Genomic DNA, 12,661 nt, shown 5'->3' on the forward strand with positions numbered 1-12,661 from the left:
TTTGTTAATATCCTTGTTTTTATTTTTACTGGATTATTTTTGTTGTGTTTTTTCACTCCACTCCTTTCTGTAACGCCATCGGGCCTTGAAAGTATGTGAAATAAATAAATAAATGTGATGTTCAGGCCAAAGAATAAAACCAATAGCTGAAATATCACGCCACCTATTTTTCACGGAAATCAGCAATCAAGTTACTTGGTGTTGTATTTAAAGAGAATACGTTGTGGTAGGAAGTTTTAAAAAATCACTCAAAAGCTTGCTTTTATTTTCTAAGCACAGGTTACTGAACATCCCACAAACTTATATGAGTTACGTGCACTCATAGGGTGATGAGAAGTGATATACGAAATTGTAGCAAAGTATTCAAATATAAACACATCTTACGATTTCCTACACATACTATACGGTTGATAAGACAAATAAAAAAACTGGCTTTAAAAAAAAACTCGTTATACCACGTACCTTAGAACTTTGGGAAACAGACATTCTCATTATGCAATATCCAAACGTCAATTTCACTTCTACGCTTTACTATTAGACGATGCATAATATCAGTATTAGATTTTTGTCTGTTTCTGCTTCAGAAAGCTTGTTTTGGATTTTTTATCCACAAAGAATGCTTGGCTGTTATCTCTAAGGGAATGTTTTACATTACTTACGAATTTAGTATATTTTTAAATGCATTGTTCTGCCACATATACTGATGACGTTAACTATTCGAGTTAGTGTATTTCTTAACAAGGGCCCCGTGTAAATAATACGCTACAACTGCTTGAATTACCCAGGACCTTCCCAAGCGAAATCAATCTATGTCCACTGCAGGACGAAGGCCTCTCCCCGTGATCTTCATGACCCCACGTAGTCCTCGACTGCGCTTCCCTTCTCTTGGTATCCGCCATTAAAAACTAAGCCATGATCCGAGGCACGCCGGATTAATAGACGAGCGTATTTGCGCCCCCTTTTTTCCGCCGTAATGTATTTCGAGAACCTCTGGGCATCACCCAGTGCTCCGGCCATTTTCTGCGCACTGCGTTTGATCTGCATTCTTTATATGAGCGCTTGCCACGAGATGTCAGCTTGGCCGTTTTGTGCAACTAGTACACGCGTTTGAGACCTTCAGGCGTGGTTCGTTTCGCTACCATCGCAGGTCAACAACTAAAAACTCTATAATTCAGCTTCTTTTAGAGTTGGCGCGCAAAAATTGTGCGCTTTTACGTACCACGATAGAATTATCAGGCACAGCTGGCCCTGCAGTTCTTTAACGAATGCACGGTAACACGAGCGTTCTTGAATTCCGCCCCTTGGGAATGCGGCCGCCAGGATCGATCGTGCTTGGCGTGCAACACAAAACTAGAGCCCTTGTGGTACTCCGTAGCGTAACAGAATGTGCGGCTTTTGAAATGCTATCCCACAACTCGGTGGGCTGAAACACACATTGTCCAACAGCTGCGCACGCACCCACCTCTCGAAAGGCCGACGGCGCCCATCTCGTGTCCTTCCCGAGCAACCATCGCGAACGCAATGAGGGTCTGTTATCCGCGAGTGGCTATCGCGACGCGCCTTTCCAAGTTCTTTTGCAGTTAAGATAAGCGCGTGCAAACCCCGATTGTGGCTCTCACGTGTAGAGTGGAAAATGTGTTACACCTGGGGCGCTCTAATGGAAAGCTATTCCAAACTTTTCTATTCCAATTCTGCAATCAGCCCACCACGATTGGCCAAACATTTTCGGGCCACTCCCAACTTCGCCTACGCGACGCCACGAAAACCGCCATAGCTCGCCATCTGATATAACGTGTACGCACACTGATTATGCATGATTAAACCGCACAAAAGACAAATTATTCCCGATTCGACGCCTTTTCACCATTGCGAAGTGGGCGCAGCCTGAAAACATTGGACCAATAGCAGAGGGCTATTTATTATGTAAATAAAATAAATAAATAGCCCTCTGCTATTGGTCCAATGTTTTCAGGCTGCGCCCACTTCGCCTGTCTGTCACGCGACCTCACAAAACCGCGAAAACTCACCGCGTCAAAGTGACGTGTACGCGAAAAAAAAAGCATTAATATGCCGAACAAAACTGAAAAATTTTCTGAATAACCAGAGACCGCCCCGTTCCGAAATAAAACATGGCTGCCCAACGATCACTTAGGCCCTCGCTACTTAGACCTGCCGGTGAGCATGTATTTATTGGCGCATTTTTGCGTGGCAATAAAACGTTATCGAGCCTTTTCGGCACGTATATATATATATATATATATATATATATATATATATATATATATATATATATACGACATCACTCTGCCAACTCTTCCTTGCTGAGGATCCGTTTTAATGGCATTCTTATTCCGTTGCACACCGCCGCGATTTTCGACCAGCCACCACAAGCTAAGTAAGGAGAAGCGGACCAATCGGACTCGAAGAAGCCGGCACCACCCTCTTCATGCGGTTATCTATTTTCACTGCGCTGGCTCGGCCCCATCGACACCCTCTCCACTAGAGCGTGCTCTTCGCCTCTTGTCAGCCAATTGGATAACGAACACCTCTCAGTGCAAGCAATGTTATACCCCTGTCAAGCGGGCAAGTGCACTTACGGAGAGTGTCACTCGGTTTAAGTGCACTTTGCCAAATCTAAATGTCGCAAGTGGAGTGTCACTCGCAGAAGAGTCGAATTTACGCTACGTGCAATTTCACGAAGTAGACGCAAGACACCTTGTGAAATGAGGAAATGTTTATTTTGCTCTATATAAATGCTCGTTCCAGGCTTTTTGTGCATTCATCCAACGTTGTGGCACGAGGTAAGCAGCAGTATAGTTCCCGTATCAAGCTCCACTGGACGGCATCAGCTAAAAAAATATATTTGGACCTTATAGGAAATACTGCGTGTAGAGGTGAAACGTGCAAAAGTGGTGAATGAGTGGTATTACAAACAAAATCAATTCGCTTTTACATAAATTGCGTAGACGGTACCCCCACTCATCCCAAACAACACCAAGAAATACATAAAGGAAACATCTGATTTCCAAGCAATCCCCCCATTCCCGGGCATTATTTCCTGCACTTTAATTTTATTTATTTATTTATTTATTTATTTATTTATACTGTCAACCCACAATGGGTCATTACAGGAGTGGAAAGTACAGAAAGAACAAAGCGGTACATTCCTTGGCAGGTAGTGGAACATCATGTTACTTGGAAAAAGTAACATGCGGTATGGATCACAACATTACACTTGTATTACTGTCTTCATAGTTCAACAAATATTCTGACGGATGAACACTTTCTAGAAAACCACAATAGAGGTATGCTCATAAACAAAATAAGGCCACAGGGGACAAATTATGTAAAATATATAGACTTAACCTTTTCCTGAAATTCACCAATTGATGATAGTTTGACTATAGTGTCTGGTAGCCCGTTCCATTCATTGATAGCCCTAGGGAAAAAACTAAATTTAAAAGAATCGATAAAGACAGAGGGAGGGGGAATGTACATACTGTGCCTGTGTCTAAAATAGCTGTCTGGCTGGATGATAAAGTATTCGTTTGTATTTATGCTAACGAGATCGTGAATGACAAGAAAGAGAAATTTCAGTCTTTCGAGGGAAGTTCTAGATTCTAGAGAGGGTAGATTGGCAATTTTATTAAGTTCTGAGGGGGAGTCATGGCACCGGTACTTATTATAAAAAAAACCTTAAAGCGAGGCGTTGAATTTTATCAAGTTTAGATTTATTCGTTACCGTGTAAGGGTCCCATATTATTTTGGCATACTCCAAGATTGGTCTAATTAACGTTTTGTATGCCAGAATTTTTATTTCAGGAGTTGCGCTGTGAATGCGTCTTCTTAAGGACCATAGTGCATTGCGTGATTTGGTACACACGTCATCGATATGAGCATTCCATCTAAGTCGGACGCAATAGTAACACCAAGATATATATGAGCGGAAACCCTTGTTAAGGAAGTTTTATCAATGGAGTATGTATGAAACAGAGGAATATCACACATACTGCACGTTTACCAAACAACTTGGCCTTAGGCGACGCGATTGTAAGCTGCGTACACAGAGGTGGCCACAACAGAGGCTCCCAGCCAGACCATGCAACACGCTCGCAGAATGCCTTCGACTCGCACTCAAGACAGATGCGTGGGTGCAAAGCCTGTTTGCAGTCGTTCAGAAAACAGAATTTTCGAATTGGAAGTTCCTGGTTTTATTGCGATATATGGACACTCCAAGCACATTTTTGCCGTCGTCGTCGCCGTGAGGTTGCGCATTAAGTCCAACGGCGATAAAATCGTCGCCGCGCGCTGTGTGCGCGAGTTCCAGCGTGGAAGGTGAGCCGGCAACCGCAGCCATATCTCGCGAGAGAAGAAGGCGGCCGGAAGCGCGCGCCGTCATCGTTCGTGCGCGAGGCACGGGGAGGATGGAAGAGGGGGGGTGGGGTCTGCTCTTGCGGTTCCTACTCAGGGAGCTGCCGAGCGGGTGCCTATCTTGAAAGCGATCTGCCAAGTGTGCGCCCGCGGGGCCTCATCTTCAAAGCGATCTGCGATGGGACAAAGTGCATTCGCCAACTGCCAGTATAGCTTCGTATGCGCTGCGCTTTCGCCGTTTAGTTCGCGTTGAAGCAAGAGCCAGCGCGAAGGTAAATTGCTTGCTGCCGATGGCGCACTTTATCACTCCAGGGTTTTGACGAGCTCCCGCGGTCATCGAGCGAAATGTGCTCATGTTTACCTGTGCGCGCGTGACACCATGCTTGTTTATTATTGCGATAGCAATTATATGGACAATTTAACCGGATTTATGCCGTCGGCGTCGCCGTCGTCGCCGTGACGTTCCCTATAGATAAAATCTTCGCCGCGCGCCGTATGCCCGAGCGGAAGCGTGCGGGGACGCACGCTATCACGGAGAGCGAACGCACTCATCTCCCACGCGCAAGCAAGCAAGCAGGAAGCCAGCGCCGGAGGGAGCGGGGGGGGGGGGGGGGGGCACTTCTACTCTGCCAACAACCGCGCTCGTCGCTCGTCCGCACCGTCTCTTATCTCCACACGGCTCTGACCTTCATGCGCCGTGCATTCGCCGCTCAGTTTCCGTTGAATCGATAGACCGCACGTACCTTCGCCCGCTGCGGCGTATGCTTGCTGCCAGCGTTTTGAAAGTCGTTGTCTGCAGTCATTCAGTGTGATCTATTCGTGTTTGTTTGTGCGATCACACCACGCTTGTTCATTCAGTTAGTAATAGTCGTGCCGCATTTTCCAACGCACGCTACACATGCAATGCTGCCCGGATCGGCAGTGCAGCGCTACAGATGTGTCCCTTCGCACGCGCTGCCCACGGGAAGCGCTTCTCATCAACACCACCGTTTCACACGCGCCTTCTCGTGGTCATCGAGTCTCTCTTCATGTCGGTCTACTTACGCCGCAGCACACCTGCTTACTTAATCAGCTCATGTTTACTACAATTCATATTGCTACCAAAGCCGCTCACCTTACTTCGTATGACATTGCTGTGTTGCTATCGCATTCATTGCTTCGCCCTTAGGGCGAAACTGACATTTTTTTAGTTAGTAAGAGTATTTAGAACTTTACACGGCCGATAAAACTACTATCCTTATTTCGTATAGCTGTCTACTAATTTACTATCGCAATCGATGCTACGCCTTTCGGGCCAAACTACGACTTTTTTTAGCACCTCGAGCTATTTTTTTAGCGTTCTGCCAGCGCAAGCAACATACTCCCGCGTTATCGCTCTTGGCAATCGCTCGTCGCGTTTTCGACAAGCATGGGTGCCGAAGGAACGTATATACGTTGTTGTGGGGCCATAAAAACCGCCATAAGCTTGTCCCACTAATATTCAGTACACGACACGCTCTCACCACGGCCGACCTGCTTTTCGCTTAACTGCGTCACAACGCCAGGCGCGGCGAGCGTGCCCAAAAACTGCCGAAATAAGTTACGATAATGTTGGTGCCCATGGAAAGCGTCGCAAACACGTCCCAGTACGATTCATCAAGTGCGCCAGGACGGTCGAGATGTTTTTCGCAAACTGCATCACAAGTCTCAGTTCCCTGACATAGGCCTAAATTAGGCTTCAAATGCGTCGCAGAGCTGCCAAATAAACCTTGCCGTAGTCTAATAGTGCATTGGTGCCATGTCGAAGTGCAGAAGGAACGCAAGAATACGCCGGGAGCCCAACAAACCAGGCTACATCAAAAGAGAAAAAAGACGGGTCGCCGAACCAACTAGGTGGTGTTGGCCGAACAGGCGAACGCTCACATGCGCAGCCTGCCTCGCTCGCTACAATGGCGTCTGGCGCATGCATCCGGCGCGTCTGGCGTGCCATTGGCCTGTCGCTAGGTAACGCAAGAAAAATAAGACGCAAAGTTCACTTATACGCAAAACTTTAGTTTTAGCGGCAAATGATAAAAAAGAATGTCTCAGTTTCGCCCTAAGGGCGAAGCAATGAATACGATAGCAACACAGCAATGTCATACGAAGTAAGGTGAGCGGCTTTGGTAGCAATATGAATTGTAGTAAACATGAGCTAATTAAGTAAGCAGGTGTGCTGCGGCGTAAGTAGACCGACATGAAGAGAGACTGGATGACCACGAGAAGGCGCGTGTGAAACGGTGGTGTTGATGAGAAGCGCTGCCCGTGGGCAGCGCGTGCGAAGGGACACACCTGTAGCGCTGCACTGCCGATCCGGGCAGCATTGCATGTGTAGCGTGCGTTGGAAAATGTGGCCCGACTATTACTAACTGTGGTGTGAGCGCGCACAAACAAACATGAATAGATCACACTGAATGACTGCGGACAACGACTGTCAAAACGCTGGCAGCAAGCGCATATACGCCGCAGCGGGCGAAGGTACGTGCGGTCTATCGCTTCAGCGGAAACTGAGCGGCGAAAGCACAGCGCATAAAGGGCAGAGCCGTGTGGAGATAAGAGACGGTGCGGGCCAGCGACGCGCGCGGTTGTTGGCAGAGTAGAAGTGCTATGATTCGATTTCAGGTCGCAGTATCTATCAAAAATAAACAAATAAGAAATATCTCGCATTTGGAAATATTTGCTTCTGCATGCACCTATATTTTTATTATTCGTATGTGAAAATACGTCTCGCTGCGAAATGGGTTTTACCACTTTTTTTAAAGATATTTAATTCACTGTGCGTTTTACTAATCTCTACTGTTTTCGTTTAGAATGAAATAAACATTACTCCGTGCCATTCAAACTATTATATCGAGTGACAGCATCCGGCGACATGGTGTCCGCCCATCTTGACCTAAAAGAAAGTTGTGTGTCACTCAGGGAAAACATGTAAATCTCGGGGAATTTGAAAATGTCAACTTGGTAGACACCCTGTGCTGCGTTCGTTCTTCAACTTTCCTATGCCTGTTTCATTTCAGTTCGCTGCTGCGAGGCCCAAGTGTCATCGAATCCGGGAAGCTTGCGCTCACCTCGAAAGACGGTGGAAAAAGTGATGTGTGGAAAAGATTAACGCCTGTAGCACACATGCAGTGTGCTACAGCACGCATGCATGTGTGCTGCTGCTCCACGACAGCACACTACAGCACACATGCAGCTACGTCACCTACGATAGTACGAAGACGGGTACATCCCATATGAGCCGCCACAAGTGTAAGGACCTTACACTTTTTACACTGTAAGGACCTTACACGTACAGGTTTTCAAGGCAAAATTTCAAGGATACTCCACGACTTTCCAGGACGTGTCACAGGTTTTTCGAGGACTCAAAGCGGCATCCTAAGTAGGATTTCTTTACTCGTAACATTTCCAAAAAATGACTAGTTTTATTGCACTTACAATAAATGTATATTGTGGGCGTTTATTATACGCACGTCTTCATCTGTATATTATCATCATCATTCTACGTTGCTCGATCCTCATCTTCAGTTATGTGTGAACATGATCATCGGGTGTGTGCCTTTGCTGGTTCGCTCCCGAGTACTCGGGCCGAATAAACGTCGTGCCAACAGAGACGTTAAGTGGTGGATGTAGCTCCTTCGATCCTCAGTCCTCTGCCCGCTCAGTCTACCCCCCCTGGAGCTACGTTCAGGCCGCCGCTTGCGCCCACTGTCCGCTAGCATGTCTCAGGACGCACCACCCTCCACTTCTACCGCTACCGTTCTGACACCACCAGCCACCCCTTACATCTTAAGCAGCCACCAGCGTGACCCCCCATCTCTTCGCTGGTCTTCGTGGGGAAGATGTGGAGGACTGGCTGGATGACTACGAGCAAGTTTCGCCAATCATTGGGACGACCCCCACAAGCTCCGCCACGTCTCCTACCTGACGGGTGTGGCGAAGACATGGTTCTTCAATCACGAGATAGACTTTACTGACTGGGCTGCCTTCAAGCAGCAGCTCCGCCAAGTATTTGGTACACCGGCTGTTCGTTCTAGCATCGCAAAGAAAACCCTCGATACTCGCCAACAACAGTCAGGCGAGTCTTACACATCGTATATCGAGGATGTTCTTGCGCTTTGCAGCCGTGTGAGTTCATCTATGTCAGAGTAAGACAAAGTGCGCCACGTTCTGAAAGGCATTAGATCAGTCGCCTTCAACGCCCTTGGCATCAAGAACCCCGCTACAATCACTGACATCGTCACAACGTGTCAGCGCCTGGACGAACTGGAGTCTGTTCGCCTTCAGTCGGACGTTGGCGACTATAATACGGATGACCCACATCTGCGTGTCATGATACGAGCTATGATACGCGAAAAATTACAATCTATGGGCTTGTCGTCACCGTCGGGGTGCCCCAGTGCGCCTTCTAGCACGGCCTTGCGTGAAATCATCAGGGATGAACTGGCGTCCTTGACCTGCTCCACGCGCGTGCATCCCTCCGTCTCTCGTCCCCTACCAACATACGCGGAAGTTGCTGCCACGCCTCCAGGCAACGCATACTCCACGGTGCCGCTACCCACGTACGCGTCGGTTGCTGTCGCGCCTCCAGTAAACATCTCGTCGATGCCGCCCGAGCTTTCATCGGCCCATTTGACTGCACTGACTCCCGGAGCACCTAGCCCCCTGTACTATCCGCCATGGCGTCCGTCACGTCCCACGTGCTATTACTGCGGCTATCGCGGTCATATTTCACGTTTCTGCCGCAAGCGCCAGCAGGACGAGCGTCGGGGGTACGACATCTCCGAACGCAACTTTTCCAGTGGAGCCTCTGCCCAGAGCCGGCGTTTTTCCTTCACCTCCGCTCCGCTCTACTTCTCCGCCCGCATCGACTGAAGACCGCAGCACTTAAGGCCTGTACACGCTCAAGCCGCACATCGCCGCAAGCCGCACCGCATGCTGGCGGTTCAGTGGTAGCGGGCGGTTGGAGCCACCGGGCACAAAATTCGATTCACGCTGGGACCGGCGCGAGCGGTGCCGTACGCATGCGCCCTCTGGCTGGCAAAACAGATAACCAGCGACTGGCAACATGCAACAGCGCGGTCGCAGCGTTTGTGTGCTGGCGACCAGCAAAATTTTGGCCCGAGCCAGGATTTTGTTATTACGTTTGTTTTCTTATTAGGTAATTTTCTGATTAGTGAGCTCGAGCGGTTCGCATGTGCCGGCATCCGCACTCCGATTCGGGGCCGCGACGTATGTTAAGAGCCGGCAACCGAGAGGCGGGGCAAAGATGTTCTAAGTCGGCAACTATCGTCAACAGCAGACGACACTGGCATATTTTTGTCGGCGTGGGTTCAAGCTTCCGCGTCACGGCGAAAACGCAAAACTCTTGCACTGTCATACTCTGTTGACTGCATGTGTCGTGTTGGCGCGCTGAGCCACCTCTCGAACACTATGCAGTTATCTTACCTGCGCCTTTTTTTTTTTTTCGTTTTCCTTTCTTTCTTTTTTTTTTTAATCATTGCTACCGCATACTGTTGTAACAACATACATCGCTATGTACTCGGTTGTGTGCGGCGTGACGGCGCATTTTTTGTAGATGTGCTAGCGAAAGCTTGCAAGACCGCGCGTGCGTTTTTAAGCCAATGAACAAGGTATTTGTCGCAGCAACAGCGTAGCACGCTGAAGCGCCGCAGCGTTATACAGGGTGTTCATTTATAAGTTTTAAATTTTTTTTAGAAATCCTTTGTGGCAGGTAGCATAATTCTTATCGTTGAGCTGGGTTATTCGATGAGGCGGACATTAGTAACACGAGAAATCCCATATTGAACTAATTAAAAATGACTAATCAACTTCTTAGTTAATTATTGTACAGCACATATTGTGATTTACGAATTGGAGCCGGTGAGCTTGGCAGGCGTATTCACTTGGGATGAATTTCCAGAATGACGCCAGTTTGGAGATATGTGCCATCAAACTCGCCCTAAAAATGCACTGTTGTTCCACTTACTTTTTTACCAAAATGCTGTTTTATACATTGAAGCACTAAAGTAACTGGAACGCCCATGTATTTCGTCCCACACTTTGGAAAATAATATCTCAAAGCTGGCGTCATCCTGGAAATGCATTTCAAGTGGATGCGTCTTGCAAGCTTTTTGTTACTTGAATGTGTTTCGATTTTTTGTGCTACTAATGTCCACCTCATCGAATAACCCAGCTCAACGATAAGAATTATGCTACCTGCCACAGGCGATTTTTAAAAATTCCGTAACACTTTAAAATGAACGCCCTGTATATTAACATACTCTTATATCTATTATCGCGGAATACAGCTGTGTAGATCGACAAGTCTCTTCATCACCGAGCACGCGAGTGAATATTCAACTACGGCTTGTTGATTTACTTACGTTTTTTTTTAGTAGCTGCCAAGTTAAAAGTGAGCGTACAATTGATTAACTGATGGAATATGACCGTGTCACACAGCACTCGTGTTTGTTCGTTCTGTGTTATGTCGTTGTTCCATTGATGAAAAAAGCCGGCGAAGCAGTGCCCCCGGACCCGACCAGAATCTTCGAGGTCAGGCCCTAGAGACGCTTCTAGACCCCTTCAATGACTTTTGGACATCACGCAAGCTATCACAAGAATGAAAAACAGCTGGAGTACGCTTTATCCCCAAACTGGGCAAGTCCCCGCACATTGACAACCTGTGGCTGATATCCCTCACATCATGCATAAGCATAATCATGAAAAGGATAGTACTCAAATGCCTCCAACAACACCTGGACGAAACCCAGCAAATGCCAGACCCCATGTTTGGCTTTATACGACATCTTGAGACCCAGGACGTGCTAATGCAATTGAAGAAGGAGATTGTCATCCCTGCCGCACACCACGGGCCATTCTCGCGCTAGACCTGAAGGGGGCATTTGACAACGTGGCACACGAGGCGATATTTCGGAATCTCAACAACACAGGCTCAACAACACAGTGGCGTATTTAAGCCACTGAAAAGTAAGGATGGATGTTCAGCCTTGCTGGTGTGGCATTTCATAGGTTGTAACCCACCATATTTTTAACCAAGCAATAAGGAAATTATATGGTCACGCCATACCATCAGTACAACTGAAGTGTTGCTTCCCCAAGGAGTCTCACTGCCACCTTCCCCATTTTGTAAACACTTTATAAATACAAACTAGCACAAGGTATGTAGTCACATTATATGCTGTCTGTATGCTTGAAGTGCACCAAGCATTTTCTCACCCTTAAAACCTGGGCTAATGCTGTCTTTTTTTTAATAATAATTATGCAATAACCTTACTTAATACATTGCTGTGAGAACAATAGTTGGCTTAACAGTAGCACTGCACACATAACCTCATACCACATTGCAGACTATCTATAGAGGCTGGCCACAATTAGCGTAACTGAAAGCCAGCTGAACAGGGTGCGAGTTCATGTGTATCAAATAAATGTCTGTTCCATTGAGAGGTTATATATCTGTCTGTGATATAATTATCAATTCAGAATACATATGGCAGAAGAACAATACACAAGACAACACAATCAAGTTCCCTGTGAGAAGCTGCTTTTTGCCACTATTACATGCAGCAAAAAGAGACTTCATTAAGCACCACTATGGCTTGTGTGCCTCTTTGTGCATTGTACAAGAAGTAAAGGTGGGCGAATGTAAACGTTTTCAAATACGAATTGAATAAAATATTATTTATCAAATATTCAATAGTCATACGAGAACACACGTACCTGTAGTAACAATATTTATTTCCATATAAAAAAATTGGGTACCACACCTTAACTAGTGCAAAAAGAGAGCTAAATATTGGGCACAAAGGATAAGTTTTAAATGCAAGACTACTAATTGTTACGTAAAAAAATCGACATAAACAGTCTATCAACAACTTTAGAGCCTGGCTGCAAAGAAGCTTTTCAAGAAAGAATGGCCTCTGAATGGTTAGCTTTCAAAAACGTGCAATATATTGTTCCCAAGAAAACATCAAAGTTATAGAAAAAAAAAAGAATAGCCGATGATGGACCTACGTGTTGTAGACATATGTAAAACTACTCGTTGCAAGGAAAACAGCACAGACTTGTAGCATAAAAGATCAGTCTGCTAGATCAAGAAATGTGTGGTCACCTTTCGCATGAAAAAAAAGCCTATGGGAAAGTTTTCTTGCCAATATGACTGAAAGATACTTTCGTAAACAAGCTTGCCTTTGGGAGGCTACATACACTTGTTCACATGCAAGTACCTGTCGCGTATTCATTGTTAAAGAAGTTCAAT

At 46.5% G+C, this 12,661-nt stretch overlaps 1 protein-coding gene across 3 annotated transcripts in view; it reads right to left on the minus strand.

The window, feature by feature from the left end:
• LOC119437613 (choline transporter-like protein 4) overlaps positions 1-12,661 on the minus strand; it is a 629,795-nt gene that overhangs the window by 557,858 nt on the left and 59,276 nt on the right. The window contains exon 1 of one of the 3 annotated variants that reach the window (XM_049660742.1): positions 1,463-1,521. The exons of the other annotated variants lie outside the window; for them this stretch is intronic. Coding sequence (XP_049516699.1) covers positions 1,463-1,511 — 49 coding nt within the window. The 5' untranslated portion in view covers positions 1,512-1,521. Of the gene's footprint in view, positions 1-1,462; positions 1,522-12,661 lie in introns of those variants that run through there. 3 annotated transcript variants of the gene reach the window in all.

The sequence above is a fragment of the Dermacentor silvarum genome, chromosome 1 (genome assembly GCF_013339745.2).
Source record: "Dermacentor silvarum isolate Dsil-2018 chromosome 1, BIME_Dsil_1.4, whole genome shotgun sequence".
Taxonomy (NCBI): Eukaryota; Metazoa; Arthropoda; class Arachnida; order Ixodida; family Ixodidae; genus Dermacentor; species Dermacentor silvarum.